This window comes from Ceratosolen solmsi, unplaced genomic scaffold (assembly GCF_000503995.2).
Source record: "Ceratosolen solmsi marchali unplaced genomic scaffold, CerSol_1.0 scaffold5, whole genome shotgun sequence".
In the NCBI taxonomy this organism is placed as follows: Eukaryota; Metazoa; Arthropoda; class Insecta; order Hymenoptera; family Agaonidae; genus Ceratosolen; species Ceratosolen solmsi.
In genome coordinates this window covers 617,589-639,180 of record NW_011948454.1, presented here as the reverse complement: position 1 = coordinate 639,180, position 21,592 = coordinate 617,589, and the positions used below count along the sequence as shown (strand labels likewise).

The 21,592-nt window shown below is 22.1% G+C and overlaps 4 protein-coding genes across 5 annotated transcripts in view; 3 read left to right on the top strand and 1 right to left on the bottom strand.

The window, feature by feature from the left end:
* The first annotated feature begins 3,018 nt into the window (after positions 1 to 3,018).
* On the top strand, positions 3,019 to 7,148 carry Mtr4 (exosome RNA helicase Mtr4). The gene is given in 10 exon segments (XM_011505279.1): positions 3,019 to 3,245; positions 3,382 to 3,474; positions 3,538 to 3,771; positions 3,982 to 4,198; positions 4,262 to 4,528; positions 4,601 to 5,426; positions 5,517 to 5,689; positions 5,796 to 6,227; positions 6,290 to 6,827; positions 6,905 to 7,148. Coding segments are annotated over 10 exon segments (3,009 nt in total). The 5' UTR covers positions 3,019 to 3,174; the 3' UTR covers positions 7,063 to 7,148.
* A 54-nt stretch (positions 7,149 to 7,202) lies between these two features.
* Positions 7,203 to 11,045, bottom strand: casp (Fas associated factor casp). Its single transcript, XM_011505268.1, has 12 exons — positions 10,807 to 11,045; positions 10,470 to 10,538; positions 10,079 to 10,388; positions 9,814 to 9,991; positions 9,433 to 9,709; positions 9,196 to 9,355; positions 8,985 to 9,130; positions 8,762 to 8,916; positions 8,471 to 8,666; positions 8,292 to 8,395; positions 7,868 to 8,180; positions 7,203 to 7,538 (listed from the first exon to the last, which is right to left on the bottom strand). The coding sequence occupies exons 1-12, from the start codon at positions 10,843 to 10,845 to the stop codon at positions 7,458 to 7,460; spliced, it is 2,028 nt and encodes a 675-aa protein (XP_011503570.1). The 5' UTR covers positions 10,846 to 11,045; the 3' UTR covers positions 7,203 to 7,457.
* Positions 11,046 to 14,908: 3,863 nt separating this feature from the next.
* On the top strand, positions 14,909 to 16,793 carry LOC105366730 (odorant receptor 46a, isoform A-like). The gene is made up of 5 exons (XM_011505267.1): positions 14,909 to 15,270; positions 15,563 to 15,946; positions 16,053 to 16,257; positions 16,338 to 16,493; positions 16,740 to 16,793. The coding sequence occupies exons 1-5, from the start codon at positions 14,909 to 14,911 to the stop codon at positions 16,791 to 16,793; spliced, it is 1,161 nt and encodes a 386-aa protein (XP_011503569.1).
* A 3,552-nt stretch (positions 16,794 to 20,345) lies between these two features.
* Positions 20,346 to 21,592, top strand: part of 14-3-3epsilon (tyrosine 3-monooxygenase/tryptophan 5-monooxygenase activation protein epsilon) — a 5,065-nt gene continuing 3,818 nt past the window's right edge. The window contains exon 1 of one of the 2 annotated variants that reach the window (XR_913020.1): positions 20,346 to 21,000. Coding sequence is in view for 1 of the 2 variants with exons in the window: in XM_011505266.1 (XP_011503568.1) it covers positions 20,937 to 21,000 (64 nt within the window). In the remaining variant the exon portion in view is untranslated. The remainder of the gene's footprint in view (positions 21,001 to 21,592) is intronic. The other variant, XM_011505266.1, reaches the window with a different exon arrangement.

The following is a 21,592-nucleotide window of genomic DNA, read 5'->3' as shown; positions in this document are numbered from 1 at the left end:
TAAAATCTTGTATTATAAGTTATTCAAGATAAATCTATAGAACTGTCCAACAATTATACATAAATCTAAATGATCTTCGGTATTTAATTTGATTGACGGTACACGCTTCAATATCAAAGATTCGTTATATAAGAATATACATCATTAATTCAACATTTTTTCCTCAAAATAGCATCAGTTAAAAGATTTAGCAATTCTTTTCAGTTGTTGTTAATTTACTTAATAACCTTAATTACTGAACTACATCAGCTAATGAAAAGAACGCAGCGAGGAAAATCGAGAAAAGCAAAAAAAAATCTCAATTTTCTTTAATCATTTCAAGGCTGGATACTTGAAAATATGTTCGATGGAACAATAAACTAGCAATCAATTGAATATATATCTTATTTTATAGGAAAGCATTGTTAATTGAAAATTTTTAAACTTTCACTTACCATTTTCCACTTGGAAAATGAATTATAATCAACTACTAAATTTATAAAATCAGTTACACAAATGACTTATTGACACTATTGACAAGAATTCGAGTAGGAGTGACTTGCATATTATGTTATCATTCTCTACAATACGATGCAAATTTTGAAAATGGAATATATTATTTATGTTATACTAACTAAAAGATATTAAATATTTCTAATATCTAATCTAATTGGTTTTCATAAATACTGAAAAATCTTGGTGCTGTTTTAATATATAAATTATGCTAAAACACAATATTGCTATAAGCTTATTGTAAAATTTTCAATGGAAATATATAATCTGTATTTGTATACGTCGTTTAACCAAACACAATATCGAAAGTATTTAAATATATAATGTCTACTCTATTTTCATTTATTAATATGTGTTTAGGAAGAAAAAATACGCGTAAGGTGGTAGTAACGGTAAGTAGTACTGCAATATTATACATGTCATCTTATATATATTGTAGTATGTTATACAGTATGATATTACATCATATCGTAATCAAATCTATCGTACGACATTATATTGCGCTCTAAATTCATAATTCAATTATAATCACTCCATTACAACGCTTAAAATCTACCATTGTCATCCTTCTTTATTTTACTAACATTCTAAATTTGTAATTGATTTAGAGACGATTTTTTAGTTTCTTAGATTATTTTTAGCTTTATTTTACGACTGGTTTTAATATATAAGATTTATGATTTCACGTAAAAAATGAGTTTTGGGAAAAAAGGGGGTCCAAGAGATAAACTTTTTTTCAATTAAAAAAATATGTATAGCTGCTACATTAAAAAATTTTAGGTAATATTTTTAATAAATTTTTTAATTTAATTGTATACAAATTTTTCGTTCTTAAAACAAATATGAATAAAATATATAATTAAATGGACATTTAAAACAATTTCTTATAGGCTCAAATTAACATTCAATTAACATTATTAATATTTAATAAAAGACTTATCATCATTAAAAATTATGATCATTAAACAAATTCTAAAATTACAAAAATATTATTAGTATTAGAATTTGTAGATAACGTGTGAAATAAATTATTTTCAAATAATGTTGTTTTAATTAATTTATTACAAGAAATGTTATCGATGTATTTACATAAACAACAATAATAAAAACTATATAAATCACAATTTAAAAATAATCTGCAAAGAAAAATTAAATAAAACAATAAATAAGCATAATATAAAAATAATTAATTGATGTATTAAGACAATATTATAATGATGTAGGTATTAATAAGTTGGAAAAAAGTTACTATATTTAAATATTTGTAGGCGTAAATAAAAATGACGCAATGCTTAACAATATATATGTAAAGAGAACTAAGATATTTAAATCTACAGATTACTCATTGCAAGAGCTTATCAAGCTTGTAGTAACTCTACTACAATATTATTATATATTATATTATATAATATTATATATAATATACAATGCTATTTTATGTATATATATAAGGAATGCTAATCAACTGAATTGATTGATATTTTTCCATTTTATAACAAAATATATTGATGAAGTTAAATAAAAATAAAAATCTGAAATACATTTCTGATATGTAATATGTGAAAATCTGAGTTGAGCTTGAATAAGTGATATGTATCATGTTACCACGAATATTGATAAAATTTAAATTTATATTTGTTTGGTCATACATGGACAGTATAATTTGTTTAACATTATAAAATTACAAATAAACAAGTGCTTACAATATTATTTTTAAATATGATCTCATAATCATGCATCATTTCAGTCACATGATCAATATAATATACTTCACGAATTTATATATTTTCAATTATATATAAAATTTAGCACGTTTACATTATAATAATATAACAAAAAATTCCTACAGTATAAATTATACAATTTAAGTAAGAAATGAATTGATTCAATTTGTTTTTATTATAGATATAAACACACATATTAGTATAATATATTATATCATTACTAAATTATATAACATATATTATGTATTATAAATTATATTATCAAGCAGAGCAATTGCATTAACGAATTTTTTCTGTTTAGCAATTTTTAAATGATAAAAGATAGTAACGCTCTTAGAGTGCTTATGTAAAATTTAAAATGTACTCGAAGAACCTTAATTGATCCTAAAAAATAATTATTCGATATATCTGACTTTCTATTGAATATGGCCGCCTGCAAAAGCAAATAGAAAACAGCAATAGGACAAATAAGAAGAAAGTGTGCTAGCATTTATGCAATGTAAATTGTGTGTAACATTATATTCTTTACTGAAAAGTATACATTCGAAGAGTAAGTCTTAACAAAGTTATCAACATTTATATGTTTTATTATAGTACATTATACAAGCAACAATACTTTTAAGAAATAACACTTATATTAATTTTTTTAACATATAATATACAATTTATTTATATTTTTTTTATTTGAAGAAATTTTAGATATATTTCATATTTCGATTATTAATTCTATTTCATAGAAAATGAATTTTATAAAAAATAATGCATCATTATTATTCATATCTGGTGGAATATCTTGTAGCATTTCATATTAAAATTGCCACATTTATAATAGCCAATAATAATAGGTTTCCGTTGCTATTAATTATTGTTACTAATTCCTATTACTACGCGTGCTGCAACTTTGTAATCTAGAAACTGATAGTTAAATAATCAAGTTTTGATATTATAATCTTAAAAAATGGAAGATTTTATAGATGATGATCTATTTAATGTATTTGAAGAAGCTAGTGACGTTGATGTAAAAGCAAGGTAATGCACATAATTAAATTTTTAAATTATTACATTTTCACAATTCTTCAACAACTATGTAAAACTGACCTGAATATGAATAGATAAATTAATGATAATATTGTAGTTTCATAAATTATATTTTTATTAAATACAGGATAACGAATAGTTTAAAACGGAAAAATAAGGAAATTAATATCGAATGCCCAATAAAAAAACTAAAATGTGAAACACTTTTAGAAGATGCTAAGTAAGCTAAATTAAAATTTTTTTATATTTTGTTATTATTTAATTATAATATTTTTATGTGTAGTTTAAATGAGATTGAATCTCAAATTAAAGTTCATAGTATAGATACTATAGAATCTTGTACACATGAAGTTGCAATACCATCAGATCAAGAGTATATTTCATTGGAAAGTATAACTAATAAGCCAGCCAAGGAATACAAATTTGTTTTAGATCCTTTTCAAAAAGAAGCAATATTATGTATAGAAAATAATCAGTCGGTTTTAGTATCTGCACATACATCAGCAGGATAAGTTGTATTTAATAAGATTTTATATTGTATTTAATATTGTATAAATAATTTCGATTTGATTTTTTTATATTAAATTAAGTTTAATAATTATTTTTAAAATTATATAAATAAATAATTTAATATTTAATAATGTACCTAAATAATGTAATAAGTACCATAATATTTTATTTAGTTAAAATTTAAATGTATTATTCAATATTTTTAAATTAATAAAAACTTGTATAGATATGCTATTGCATGTTCTTTGCGAGATAAACAAAGAGTCATATATACAACTCCTATAAAAGCATTGAGTAACCAAAAATATAGAGAATTTTATGAAGAATTTAAGGATGTTGGTTTAATTACTGGAGATGTAACGATAAATCCAACTGCAAGTATTTTAATAATGACTACAGAAATTTTACGAAATATGCTTTACAGAGGATCTGAGGTATATTAAAATTATATATTTTTAAATAAAATAAAATTATATGAAAAAAATTCTTGTTTTTAGGTAATGCGAGAAGTTGGATGGGTAATATTTGATGAAATTCATTATATGCGTGACAAAGAAAGAGGTGTAGTTTGGGAAGAAACGTTAATTTTATTACCGGATAATGTTCACTATGTTTTTTTATCTGCAACTATACCAAATGCACGTCAATTTGTTGAATGGGTTGCACATTTACATCATCAACCATGTCATGTTGTTTATACAGATTATAGACCAACACCTTTACAACATTATATATTTCCTATTGGTGGAGATGGAATTCATTTGGTTTGTAATACATAGTTACAATTCATTAATTTATTTATAAATATAGTAAGTATTTGTTAAATGTATGTTTAGGTAGTAGATGAATATGGTCAATTCAAAGAGGATAATTTTAACAGAGCAATATCATGCTTGCAATGTGATGCTACTAAAAGTGATATAAAAGCCCGTAGAGGTTCAATATATAAAAATAATTCTGGCCAATCAAATATTTTTAAAATAGTAAAAATGATAATGGAAAGAAATTTTGCACCAGTTATAATTTTTAGTTTTTCAAAAAAAGATTGTGAAGTTTATGCTATGCAACTTGCTAAATTAGATCTTAACACAGCTGAAGAAAAGAAATTAGTCGATGAAGTATTTAATAATGCAATGGATGTTCTTAATGAAGATGATAGAAGATTACCACAAGTTGAAAATGTCTTACCTTTGTTGAGACGTGGAATAGGTATACATCATGGAGGACTCCTTCCAATTCTAAAAGAAACTGTAGAAATTTTATTTGGTGAAGGTTTAATTAAGGCATTATTCGCAACAGAAACTTTTGCAATGGGCTTAAATATGCCTGCTAGAACTGTTTTATTTACTGCACCACGCAAATTTGATGGAAGAGATTTTCGGTGGATTACATCCGGTGAATATATACAAATGTCCGGACGTGCTGGTAGAAGAGGACTAGATGAAAAGGGAATTGTTATTTTGATGATTGATGAACAAGTGAGTCCAAGCGTAGGAAAAGATATTGTACAAGGAAAACCAGATCCAATTAATTCTGCTTTTCATTTAACTTACAATATGGTTTTAAATCTTTTAAGAGTTGAAGAAATAAATCCTGAATACATGTTAGAAAGAAGTTTTTATCAATTTCAAAATCAAGCAGCAATTCCCAAATTATTTAATAGTAAGATTTATTTTTATATATAATATATAATATAGAAAAATTCATACACTTTAAATTAAAAAATAAATTTATTTAATTGAAAATACATAGAGGTGAAAGAATTACAAAATAAATTTGATGATATTCAATTTGAAAAATTTAGCTTAATGTCATCTTACCATGATATTAGAAAACAATTAGATTGTCTAAGTGGAGACTTTCGATCATATTTAACAAAACCAGAATATTTACTTCCTTTTCTTCAACCTGGGAGAATGGTAAAAGTAAGAACTATTTTATTTTTTAAATACTATTATTTTGAAATTTTTGTTAAATGTTGCATTTGCTATTTTTTAATGAAACAAAAACTTGTTTGATGTCTATTAATAGGTTAAAAATGAAAAAGAAATTTTTGATTGGGGTATTATAATTAATTTCAAAAAAAAGACTCCAAAAAATCCTGAAAAAGAAAAGACAACTATTATTGTTGATATTTTACTTAATGTTTCTAAAGATTCTACAGAAGCTATTCCAATACCTTGTTCTAAAAATGAAGAAGGAGAAGTAGAAGTAATTCCTGTATTACATACACTAATTTCACAAATCAGTTCCCTGAGATTATATTATCCAAAAGATTTGAGATCGTCTGATAATAGAAAGAGTGTATTAAAAACGATACAAGAAGTTAAAAAACGATTTCCAGATGGACCTCCTTTACTTAATCCTATTACAGATATGCAAATAGAAGATACTGAATTTAAAGATATAATAAAAAGGATAGAAGTTTTAGAAAAAAGGCTGTATGACCATCCAATGCATAAAGTAAGTCGCAACATTTTAAACTAAATAAACATTCAATTATATTTCAAGTATGTATTTTATAGGATTCCAACTTAAATGATTTTTATGAAAAGTTTTTAATCAAAGAAGATTACGGTAAAAAATTAATAGATGCTAAAACTGAATTAAAATATGCAAAATCTGTTTTACAAATGGATGAATTAAAATGTAGAAAACGAGTTTTACGTCGATTACTTTATTGTACAGCAACAGATGTTATAGAATTAAAAGGGCGCGTTGCTTGTGAACTAAATGGTGCTGATGAACTGTTATTGACAGAAATGTTATTTAATGGATTTTTTAAATCCTTGACTGTTCCTCAAATTACTGCATTAATCAGCTGTTTTGTATGTGATGATAAATCAAGTGAAGTTCCCAAAAGCATCGAGGAATTAAGTGGACCATTAAGACAAATGCAAGACACTGCAAGGAAAATAGCAAAAGCATCTAGAGAATCAATGCTAGAATTGAATGAAGACTCATATGTAGAAAGATTGAAACCATTTTTAATGGATGTTGTTTATGCATGGTGTAAAGGCGCAACATTTTTACAAATTTGTAAAATGACAGATATATTTGAAGGTTAATCATTCATACAAATTTTTTATTTTGAATACATTTTATATATTTTTAATACATAATTAAAATTATTTATGTAGGTTCTATTATTAGATGCATGAGACGTTTGGAGGAAGTACTTCGACAACTTTTACAAGCAGTAAAACATATGGGCAACACAGAACTTGAAAACAAATTTAGTGAAGCAATTAAATTACTTAAAAGGGATATTGTATTTGCAGCTTCACTATACTTGTAATTAATCGTTAACTGTACAATTTTTTGAATGTTTTTTATGAATTATACACTTAAGATAATAATTTACAAAAACTTTATTCTACAATTTAATTTTTAATTAGATTGTTATTCATATTCACAATAAATAAAAACATCGTAAAATTTAACGATTTTTATTATTTACTATTTTTCATATAAAAGATTTCATACGTAAAAATATTTTGCGATGTCCTTATTTTTCTACTAGAATGACTACACTTGAAACACGATAAAATGGTATAAAACGGGCACTACATTCAAACATAGTTCAAACGAAACAAATACATATTTAAAATTACAAGATTATTTAATAAATACATATATCAATACGATGTTCAGTTCCATTAATCTCGAATTTAATTTATTTTAATTACAAAATTATCTTTCTTCTAAAATTAACGTTTCTTGTGGACAGAACTTTAATTCGAAAAGTGTAAGATTTGTATCCATTGTTGTAAGCTGCAATAAAAATGTTTTTCAATAAAAATATTTAAATTTTTCAATATTACTTTTATTAAGATAAAAATATTGTTTATGTTGAATAAATACTTGTAAATTATGTATTATACATAATCAACGATACAAATGTTTTCTAATTAATAAAACTATACAAATCCAAGAATATTTTACATTATTTATTATATTAACATTAATATTCCTTCTTTAACTTGAGTAGCTTTTCAATTTACATTTTGTTTAAAATAAGAATTATAAATAATACAAAATGTGTTTATTATATAACATTAATTTCTAATATGCAATTAAAATATGATTTTCAAATTACTTACATCTCTTCTAGGCCAACTTGATAATAATTTATATTCTTCTGTAGGATATCCTTTTACAATTAAAAAATTAAAAATTGTTTGAAGTACAGTATTAGTTTGAAATCTACGTTCTAAAAAATTGCCTGAAGGTAGTCTAACTTTAATTTTCAAAATATTTTCAGTCAAGTGTTGAGCAGGTTCAGGGGGCAAACTTGATTCAACTACTAATCTACGAGCTTCTTTTCTAGCTTGTTCAGCTTGCTTTTCATTTTCTGCTTTTTCTTTTCTTTGCTTTTCAATTTTTTTTAATAATTGCTTAGCTTCTTCTTTAGCCCTAAAATAGTTAAACAATGTAGAAATATTTTAATTAGTATCTAAATAATAATCTAACTAAGCTTGAATATTAATAATGCTATAACACCTTATTTATTATGACATAACTTACTTATCTGCAGCTAAACTTTCTTGATAAGCTTGATCTTGTTCTTCTTTTACTCTTTCTCTTGCTTGTCTTTCATCTTCAAATTCTATATCATTTTGTCTTTGTTCCTATTTTAAAAAATGTTTTAAAAATATTTTTTTTGATAACTTTATTGACATTATTTATAAAAAAAGAACTTTTACTTGGAAAACATCTACAGCTTCTATCAAGTTGCTGAGTAATTCATTGACTCCAACGTTACCATGAATTATTGTAAAAACATCTGTATTAGATCTAGATTTCATAATAATCATAAGTACAGGCATAGTATCAACTTCAATATTTTTAATAGTTACTGCTGCAGTTGCTCCTAACGCTTGTTGTACAGATGCAAGAAATCTAAAATATATAAATTGATCGAATTTATTTAAATTTGATGAAAACGAAATGTAAATCTAAAATAAAATCAATATAAATATAACTATAAAACTTACTTAGACTTATTTGATTCATAAGTACAATCCCAACCCCATATTACAAAATTAGCTGATAAAAGTTGTAAAACAGTTTCAAAGCCTAGTAATTGTGTACAAAAAACATTTGCTAAAATGCTGTTATCATGATGTAAATATACTGCTAATAACTTTCTCTAATTCATAAATTGTTTAGTTTAGTATAAAAATTTGTATATTTATTAATTATATCAATATATAATACCTCTCTTGGTGGTTTAAAACAAGATTCTGCTATTGCACTTTCAAAGGTACCAGTAAAAAAATTTGGATGAGCTAGACCATATCGTTTTGTATACTCTTCTGAAAAATGTAAAGTGCCACTAATTTCATCTCCAATGTTATCAGGTACTGTGGAAATATTATTACTTTAAATAAATTGCTTAAAGTTAACTTTAAAATATGAATAACATTACTTAAATGCTGGATTTTTGTAGGTTGGACATAATCTATAAAAATATCATCGTCAACTATAATATAATCATCATCAACTTGAAATGTTTCAGGGGCATCTTCAAAATCTTCACCATCTTCTTGTTCATCTATAAAACTATCTTTATCTAAATCAACAACTTCCTGATATATAAAAAAATGTATAAGAACTTATTTCAATTTTTTTATTATTCTTAATTTTTATTTAAATAAAATTATACCTTTTTTGTTTCTTTTGGAGGAATTCTTTCAACAGAAAGATTATGTTCAGGGATGGAAATGCCACTTTGTGCTAATGTAATTGAATCGTTTTTTACAGCTAATGGCCACCCCTTCCATAATTGATTTCTTACTGGTACATCATTTATTGTATAAATATTACGTTTTACATCTAAAATTGTATAAGTACCAGGAAAATTTAATTTATATGTATCTTTATTGCTTTCATCTCTTATATTTAAAGTGTAAATGGTAGATAAACGATCTGAAAGTTTCATTCTGTAAAAAAAAATAAAAATATATCAACAAATATATTTAAAAGATTAAATAAATACAGAAAACAAAATTTACATCTAGCAATTTTTAATAAAAAACTGAATTACATTTGTGAAGATGAATCTCCTACTTCTATTACTGGAGACATATGTAACTCATTTTCACGTGGTAATTCAAGAGATTTTAAAATAGTCTTATCTCCTTTAGGTTCTTTTACCCATCCATGTAATTCTTGTTTACAAGGTGCAATATGTGCATTATTAAATATTAATAATTTTAAATTTTCTAAAAATTTAAAAATATTTATATGTAATTTATATAGTTTTTATTTGTAAATAATTAAAATAAGAGTTCCAAATATATACAACATACCCACTGAATTTGTATCAGATATCTCAATTTGAAAAATTTTGGATTGATAATGTACATGAAATGTGAGAATTCTTATTTGATCTTTTAACCGTCTTGATTCAACTAGAATTGATTCTATACTTTTAGAATTACTAGTACCAGGTAAAACTTCATCTTGATCTTGTGTATCAGAATTTTTACTTTTTTGTATATACACTAGATCTGAAGAATTTTTTGATACATGATTTTTTTCTTCAATCATTTCAATATCCAGATTTATTTCTGATGGTAATTGTTGGGTATTTTGTGGCATTACATTATTAATAGCTGCCTAAGTTTTCAAATATATATTAAATTAATTAAATTAATTATATTAAAATTAAACATATCTATTTATTTAATATTTTCTTACTAATAAATCCCAGTTTGTTCCCTCTAAATGTAAAATAGCTTCAGCAACATCATCAATATCAGTACATGCCTTAAATAATACAAAATTCTAAAACATTTTTATTTTTACACGAAACATAATGAAATTAGTTATATCTTTTAAATAACAAGACTTCAATCTTTATTTTATATTTTATAAAATAAATACTAATAAATATTTTTTATTATATAAAGCATTATTTCGATCAAGGCATACTGTGAATATCATCATACATAATGAAACTTTGTTCATAACCAAGTTTTAAAACTTCATACATGCTCAAAAATGTTTAATAAATTAAATACATATAATTTATTACCTGAAAATCCGAAAGGATGACTTCACGATTGCCAGCCATAATAAAACTAATAAATGAACGTAGATTTTGAAGCTGAATTAAATTGTGGTAAAAAAAGTCTATAATTCATATATTTAGACTACTTAAATACGTAGATAACCTAAAAAAAAACTATAAACTTTATTAAAGAAAGTATTTATATATCAAACTTTATAACAGAAATATGAAGTATACAAATATCTACTTAATACATGTTTTATTTTCAGGACGTACAAAACTGCGCATATACATTAAAATGTAATACTAAATGAAATTATGGAGACAAGGAACATAGAATACACCTAGTTGAAGCATGCGCAATAATAATTTTAAATTATTGGCTCATAAATCTGAGCAATTTTGATCTGAAATTTTATAAGATATTCCAATAAATACCAATGCTAATTATGCATTAGTAAAACATTAACGTGTAAAATAGTAAACAATTAAAAGTTAGGAATTTATATTTGTAATTCATATTCAAATTGTAATAATGTAAATTGTAACATAAATTATAATTAATTGAGACTTAATCAGGATTTTATTTGTTGCAGATATATCTGTATAAATACTGAATGATATATTAAAAAACCATTTGTTTATATTGTATTTATACATATAAAAAAATCAAATTTGTTTTAGAAATTTTAATGTAAAGATAATATTCATTCACAAGTATGCTAAAATATGGAAATTATATATATTTAAAAATCTGTATATAAATAATCTTTAGCCTCTAATTATAAGATTTAATCGATTATACAAAAATTCTTATTAAATAGATTTTTTTAAACACAAAGTTGTTGTATTAATGATATTATTTAATTTATTATTAATTAATAACTATATTAATTAATTTTCCAACAAATATTTATAATAAATTAATTTGCATCTTACTTTATTTGTAATTATTTACGGATTTATGATTTTTATTTACGCATTGTATATATAAACAATTATTATATTACTATTAATATTATTATTATTATTATTATTATTATTATTATTAACGTTCACTTCCTTTATCTCAGAAGAAAGAATCACATTTTTTAATTAAATCTTCATTTTGATGTCGGTAATCTACCGATAAGTGATACAAAATGTTTGATTTTCATCTCCCTTTATTAATCGATAAGCTGTTATATGTTATAGATTTCCTATTTTTTGTAAATAAAATTTTCTATATAAATAAATATTATATATATGTATAATCTTTAATATAAAAGGATGAGGAATTATTTAGCTATTTTAATATTTTATCATCATAGGGGTTTTTGGTAAAAAAAAAACATAAATTTAATAGTGTATTCTGTCATATATAAAAATTTATGCAAAAAAATTAGAAAATATTTTAATTTGAAAATCGGATCAAAGACATCTAGATACTTTTTATTATACATAAATATGTAAAATTACGTTTGATTTAATCAAGAATAAAAAGTAGGTAAGAAAGATTAGTAAATTCTCAACATCATGAATACTGTGGTATTGATTAAAATACCATACTAATTTAACATTTATTATACAATACTTGCCTTGATAGACTCGACATTGATTAAAAATCTAATTGATAATTTTGAAAGATTAAATAGTATAGAAAATTGGGGATGAACTATTCAACTAAAATTTATTTGTCCGAAATTTGTCACACAATGCCTTTTTTTCAAAATTACTGGTTATTCGTTAAAAATCTGTAAATTTATACTAAAATTAGTAATTGTATCTTTTTTTAATGATATGCTAGTAATATTGATCGAAATATATAATTCAATTTTTAACATTAAAAAGACAGAATTATGAATATGTTGATTGTAAATTTTGTATAAAGTTTTAATAATTTTATTTTTTAATAACTTATGTACTTCTTGTTAATGTTTATCTATTACTTTAAAAACATTATTATACAACACCACTAACAGTTGATATGTTAATATATTGAAATTTCTATAGTCCATTCATCAAAAAAGTAAATACCATTTTTATATTTTACCATTATTATTGCATAAACTAGATCTCATTAGTTTATGTGTTATTATATTAAAATTAATGAATTGACTGATATTTGTTTTATATTTATATTTATTATTTATTTTCATAATTGTTTCGTAAATTGTAAGAAAATACTGTGGCATAAGAAATGCATTTAATCTTTCTATATTAATTTGTTGATTTCTTCTGACCATACATTTTTATAATATATATTAAAAATTTGTTCTTTAGTAATAAATAACATTATGAAACCTATATGTAATTTATTATTTTTTATTTTTTATTTTTCTCTTTATTTTATATCATTTCTTTACAATTCTATATTATATTTTTTTATCGATTTTTGAAAATCTTCCGTTTTTAAATATAATTTATGAAATTTAATAGTCATTATTTTAACATATAAAAAGTGTTTGTCTGGTTTAACTAAGATATTAAAAATCCTCTTTTTTTCATTCCTTAATTTTTTTTTTCAAATGAAGACACGTCAATTACTTTTAAAATACCATTTGAGGATTTTTCATTGTTGTAAATTTCAAATTGAATAATTACGTAATAATAAAATTATAATAATAAATTTAAATATAAGATTTTATTTATATTATGTGTATAAATATATGAAATGTGAATGAACAAAATATATTTTATGATATAATACTATACCCTTCTTTAATTGTCTCAAATGTTATTTTTAGTTATCTTTCAATTATTATTTGTTTTTTAATTTGTAATAATAAGTTAGAAAAAAATACTCTTGATGAATATTTTTAATATTATGGTATAATACTTATGAACAAATTACATCTACTTATAGTTTTAATTTTTTATTTAGTTTAATTATTTTCCAGTTTTATTCTCATTTGTTTAACATATACTGATATTTTTTTAGGAAATATTTTATTAGTTAATGAACTATCCATGCAAAAATTAAAATGTTTTTTTTTGAGAGTAGATTTTAAACTAACATAATTCGAAGGTTTTCATGGATATCGTTAAAATGTTTTATATTTCATTGACTATTACCAATAATCGTTATACTGTATCTTTTGTTGTCCATTTTTATATACAAATCTTTTATTTCTTGTTTTGTTTTAATAATCTTGCTATATTTTTTTAGATTTAGTAGAAGATGTATAAGAAATATTATCATTAATTTCTGCATTGATTATCAGGTATTAAAAGATTTAATTTATTACTGTTTATTATATTAAACTATAGATTATATATATTTAAAAATATTTAGTTTTTGAAAATAAAAATAAAATCATTATTGCTATAATTGGATAAATTGGAAGTACACTTAAAAGTTATTTTATTAATCAAATTGTTAAGATTTTTAAAAATTCACTACTTATTTAGCAGCTATTAGTTTCTTATTATACATATTCAATTATGCTAAAAGTATGCTAAAGGGTTATATACTATAAGAAAATAAAATCGATTACAGAATTATACATCCAATCGAATATTTATTTTATATAAGTTACTAATTCAAGATATTATTGTATAAATACATGTAAATATCGAAAATTATAATTCACTTTCTAATTATATATTCGACTAAATGTGTGATTTTTTAATAAATTTCTTGAAATATATAAGTCCATATTTATTATATAAAAAGTTACAATATTAATTTGTGTGATATCTTATTTACTTTAAAATTAATTGTACTTATATTTACATATTAAATAAAAATTTATATATCCATAACGCTTATATTTACATGAGTATAACAATAGTGAATGTAAAGACACGGTATAAAATGAATAGTAATATAATATTGTAATTTTTAAACCTATCATTTATCTTACTTTCTAATCAACGATACTATTTATTTAACTTATGAATAGATATTATAGATATTTCAGAAAATAAGCATTTGTAAAGATGGATTTGAAACACAATACAAATGAATAATAGAATAATTAATAACCCTTTTATTCTTTTATTATAGTAGATATGTCAGGTATATGTATAAAGTTTCTTATTAAAAAATTTATAAAAGCAATAACTTTTAATATACTCTATATAACATGTATCTTAAATTTTAAATATATCTTAAATATATATAAATTTAAAATATAAGATAATAATGCAAGTATTTCCAATAACATTTAAAATTTTAACAATTTGTGGTATTTGGAGACCAAAAAATTTTGACACTTTTATAAAAAAGTATATTTACTACTGCCTAACAGTTTTAATATGTTTTTTAGTTTTTACATTTACCTTAAGTCACTTAATAGATATTATAGTTTGCGCGAATAATTTTGAAGACTTAGCTGAAAGTTGTTTTATGGTATTGTCAATGCTTAATATTTGCTGTAAAACTATAAATATATTATATTTGCGAAATGATATATTACAATTACTAAAACTTCTTATTAATAGCCACTGTCAAGTAGTTGACGAAATAGAACGAAAAATAGAAATCAAATTTTATAATAAAATTAGGTGTGTAATTTGTTTCTTATTGTTAAATTCTTGTCCTAAACGCATATTAAAATTTTTTTTTAATTTATGGAAACTTGAAACAAATAAAATTTATATACGTACACAATAACATTTATATGCATACATTTATAAATTATTAATTATTTATATGTTATTTTGATTTATTGAAATAAAAAACTTTTAATAATGAACTTAAATATTAATTTATTACATATTTATTTAATATTTTATTGAATTCGAACAAAATTTTCTATATAAATAAAAAGTAATAAAATCTTATCTTTTATTATAGATTCGTCACTTTATTTTATACGATATTAGCCGAAATTACGTGTATACTAATTACAATTCGATCCTTTTTTGCAAGTACTACAAATACTTTGCCTTTTAGAGCTTGGATACCTTATGAAATACAAACTCAATTTCATTTTTGGATTGTTTTCTTTCATCAAACTATTGCACATGTTGTAGGTGCTAATATACAAATAGCTAATGATACTTTAGTTTATGCTATGCTTATACAAACAAATATGCAATTACAAATATTAAAAAACCGATTAAAAAATATATCAAACAACTTTGAAGGCAGGGACGTTACTAAGTGTTCAACCAAAAATATCAATGATTCAAAAAAATTATTAGTAAAGTGTGTTAAATATCATCGATGCATTCTTGAGTAAGTGGACTGTTATTAAAAAATATATAAATAGTTAATGTAAAATAATTATAATGTGTAAAAATAATAAATTTAATTGTATTAATTGTTGTGACTTATGTTTTAGGTACTCTGAAAAATTAAATAATACGTTAAGGATAATTATTTTTATTCAATTTGTAGTTAGTTTACTTGTATTATGTTCAAGTGTTTACTTATTATCAAAAATGAAATTAGTGAGTATGCAATTCATATCACTTATGCTGTACTTATTTTGCATGTTATATCAAATATTTCTTTATTGCTGGTATGGAAATGAAATTATATTGCAGGTAAACGTAGTAATCTGTAATCGTGAAATTAACAAATTTATTGTGCTAGCTTATTATTTTTTTCTAACATTTTATTTTAGAGTATGGACTTAGGAAATGTAGTATATATTATAGACTGGACAAATTTAAAAATAAAAGATAAAAAAAATTTATTAATACTTATGTTGCTTTTTTGTAAACCAATCAAATTTACAAGTACTTTTCTTGTTACGTTATCTATTGATTCATATTGTAAAGTAAGTATTAAATACAATTAAGTGATTAAAAAAATATAATAAAACTTCAATTTATCATGTAATTTTAAGATACTATCGAATTATATTAATCATAAAAATTATAATTTATAATAAATTTTGAAGTTTTCCCAATCATTCTTGGAATGTAGAAAACAATGAAATTATGTAAAATCAAATATTTCAAATATTGTGAAAACAGACTTAATAAATAAATATAGTAAAATGTTATATATATTAATTTTTTAGATTTTAAAGACATCATACTCGATTTTTAATTTATTACAAAGGATATCCTTATAGTCATAGTAGTTGCTTGAAATATCTTGATTCTAACGTAAGACATTATAATTAATTATATTTTTTGTGGGATATAACAATGTAATAAATAACTAATGTAATAAAATTAACTATTTTTAGGCTATATTTAATTTTTTGATAAAATATATTGTTAATATCTATGCAATTATTGTTTTTAACTATTACTACATACTCTTTTATTATAGTGATTCATATTAAAAATGAACTTTGAATAATTATATATATATATATATGCATTTACATTACATTATTCGTATTATTATAAAAGTTATATTCGGAGGAACTTCTGTTTGCTTATATTATTTAATTATTTATGTAACGAAATGATATGCGTTTCATTGTTTTGAAATAAATTTTTACAAATAGATTTATTTGTTTTAATTTTTTTCTATTGGTAAGAAATTGATAAAAGCATAAATAATTAAAAAGGATTTTAATTATGGTTTTCATCTTTTTATCGAAAAAATAATATATTTTTAATATTTTTTGTCCTAATTGCATTCTTAAATATTTTTATATTTTAATATTTTAGTAATTTTATTTTAATTTAAAAAATGATGCAAATATTGATATAAAAATATAATCGAATGTAATTGTAACTGTAATCATCTAAAAAAATTAAATTATCATATATGACAATTAATTAGACGTATCTATTCAAAATGCATGATTAGTAAAAATCTCAAAGAATCACTTTGCTACTTCTCTTCTTTAAAAAATTTTTTTGTTTTAACATTTTAGATTTAAGAGTTCTATTCTTTGAAAATCTTATTACTATGCGAAATACATCGATTATAGTTACTATTGTCGATTTCAACTTGCCTACGAGAGTTAGAAAGTAGCCCTGTCCTTATAAAATAAAAATTATAATAAATAAATCTCGAATAAAATAATAGAAATTTTCAATTTATAAAGATAATACAAATTTAAGAAATGAATGTTTTTAGATATAGTTGAATTATGCTCTATCTTTCTATATTTTACTTTAAAGTTTTAAAACAATAATTAAAACATTATTAATCAGTCTAATTAATATTGAATATTCAACTTTATTTGATAGTATTATTTTAGATATTCAAAAAAAATTCGGAAAGACGGATATTTTTAACTAATAAAATACAATTACTTGCTATTTTGATTAGATATGTATTTTTTGTACAAAATATAACTGTTTACTAAGAATATAAGATAAATAAATTAGATATTTGACTAAAAGATGCGATGTAATACGAACAAAAATATTAATTAATTTATATAGTTGTTTCATAAATAATGCATTTTTGTAATTTTATTGTAAATTTTATATTTATTTCAAAGCTAATTTATAATTCAATAACAAAAAACAAAAATTTTATAGCAAATCAATGAAAAAAATACATAAAATTATTTGAAAACTATACAATTAACATGTTAAAAGTAGATTGTTTATCACAATGATAAGCGTAAGCGATCATATAATATTCATTTTTGAAAATACTTAAATCATCTTACTAAAAATACTATAACATATATTTACAAAGTTAAATTTTAACGGTAACTTTAAATATACAATTAAAATATATAACTTTAAGACTAATTATTTTGTTTGAATTTGATATCGATAACTTGTAAAATTTCGATTATACTTGGCTTTAAGATGAGATAAGATTTAAGAGAGTTGAGATATAAAGGATTTCATATGTTGAAAATTAAATTATTTTTCAAATTATACCAAATATTCTTTGTCTCTAACATTCAATGATAATAATATTATTCTTCAGAATTCTTAAGAATATAAATGCACTATATATACCCAGTTTTGATTTAATAATTTTGTTATTAATTTCTACAATAAAATAATATATTTTAACATGCATAGTATCATTATATTAATTATTATATTTACATAAGTTTGTAATATGAAAATATAAAATTTAATATTTAATACAAAATTTTTCATATTACTTTATTATATACATTATATACTTTATTATTACATACTTTATTATATACTTTAATATATACAGACCATAATTTTGTTCATAAAAGAAAACTAATAAAAAGGCGCTATGTAATAAATTCTTCTCTTTCTGAACATATTTTTGGATATGTAAACGATATGGTACTTACACTAACTTTTTGACGTATTACTTTTTAGTTCTCAGCATTTCGTCTCATGTGTTTTTTTACAGATAAACGCATTGTATCTGAGAATAATATTTTCGAAATAATGTAAATCCATAAAACTATTTAACCACCATAATAAATATATTTAACCTTTTTATATTATATTATAAATAAATAATAATGCACTTAACAATAAGTAATTGTTAGTAATTTTATATTACATTAAATTGCATTACTTTATAAAATATTTTTTAATTAAAATTTTTAATGCATTTTTTACGTACAATAGATGTGTTTATATTTACTTTACAAGGATAAATAGCAAGTAGAGATGGAATAGTCATGTTTACATCCATTATACACACTAATAATGACAGGTAGGTATATTAATCAAAAGATCATCATAGTTTATTCTTCTATAATTAGAAAATGAAATAAATGGTACTCTCTAATTTATTTGTTCAATGTTTTCTTTTAAATTGTATTATAAAATATTTTAAAAAATAATTATTTATTGATGGAAAAAATTACAACTTAATGATAATATGCAATTGCAATATGAAATTTTTTTACTTTATTTATCATATTAAGTCTACTATTTGATATTTAGGATATCCAAGTAATAGATCTTGCAAAGTATTAACAAATGAAAATACTGTTACAAAATTTTATTTATTATTAGAAAAAAATATAATAATTTAAAGTAAATAAGCATAAATAGCAAATGTAATATTACATAGGAAAAAGAAAACTAATGGATATAATTTTTATAATTCTACATAACTAAAATAATTTTAAATAGTAAATAAAATTATATAAGAAATCTAGATTAATATAAGAAGAAAAGTTATATTTAATTTTTATAACTTTTTGTATTAAAGCAATATTTGATGTTCAACGAGTTATTCAATGTATTTTGAAAATAAAATGGTGATAATTTATATTAGTAAAAAAATCTGATTAAAAAAATTAAAAAGATATTTAAAATTTAAAACTTTCTAAATTATATCTCATTTTGATTGAATGCAAATATTTTCAAATATATGCAAAAATTTTATAAATATAAATTTATAAATATAAATATTTATAACAATGCTTAATCTATTTATTTATATATTTGAAATTTGTATTTTAGTCAATTAAAATAACTTCTTTTTTTAACATTATAAAAATATCTAATTTCGTGATTTAAGAATTTATAATATTGGATGAATTGAACATGAAACAATTAAATAATTGTATTTGAAATAAAAATATTAAAATAAACATCAATTCTAAAAATTTGCTTAGAATTATTCATATTTTTATATTAAATTGATTTTATTTTGGCTAATATTAAATTCCTGTATGTTTATATATATATATATGCATATATGTTGAAAGTTAAACAGGGAAAAACCAAGCCATTAGGGTATTTTACACGTCATCTTGTATAACGTGGCGCTACAGTCGAATACAAGAGAAAGAAAAGAAGAAAAAAATTTATCGACAACGTTAAGATTGAAAAGCAAGAGAATTCTTTCAACAGTATCAAGTATTGAAAGTTAAATTTTTTCATTTTGATCACTACCTTTGCAATTTATTCATACCCGAAATTACTAATCATCAAGAACTACTAACGCCGCCACTATCGCCACCGCCACTGCCGACACTTTCGATTGTTGACGGGCGCCGCCATCTTGCCGTAGTAGCAGTATTGAACAGCAGCAAATTTCTCATTCTCTGTGCGCCTGATACAAAACTGTAGTAAGTTATCTGCACAAGCTGTGGGATATCTAAGTGAACTTAACTCTTGTAACGTGATATTGATCAAATATATCTTGAGAAAGACGCTCGATACGTTTACAAGAATTCGACGTAAAGCATTATTTAAAAAAATTAAAAGATATATTGAAAGAGATATCCTTTCATTATATTATCCGTCATTTTCTTTTATTGGAATATATAAAGTGTATAATTGTAGCATTGAGTTAAAGTTTGAAAACACATTAATACTAGCCGATACGTTGAATAGCCAAGATGACTGAAAGAGAGGACAACGTGTACAAGGCAAAGCTTGCCGAACAGGCGGAGCGTTATGACGGTGAGTTGATTTTAAACATACAACGGGGATGTAATTAAGCTAAATAAAATCGAGTATAAACAATTTTTTTTCATTGTTTGTATATAGTTTGTAGTTTAAAGTAAAGTATTTTTTACGCCAACTACATAAACATATAATTAGGGAAAAAGACGATTTTCTACATTTTCTAAGTATTTGAAGTCGAGAAAAATGAATTTAAAAAATATTATAGTTCCGATTTTTAATCTTAGATACGGTTACCCTTTTTCAGGAAGGGCATATAAACAGAAAATATTAAACTCGAATAGGAAAGGCAATATATACCGCAATCGATCGTTTACTCGACTATTAAACATCTTGTGGGCGCATGCTTAGTTACATTTTTTATTTCTAGAAAAATCGACTCATGTTGCTCCATGATATTTGTATGATGGCATACGTAATCCATTTAAAACATATTTTTCTTTACTCTTCAAATAAAAATAATTTACATTATATCAATGCTGAATAATATTTTTTAATAATTTATATTTGTGTCATATCTATAAGCATATAAAAGTTAATTAAGACATTAGCTTTGAATAAAAATTACAATTTTATATTAAAAAGAAAA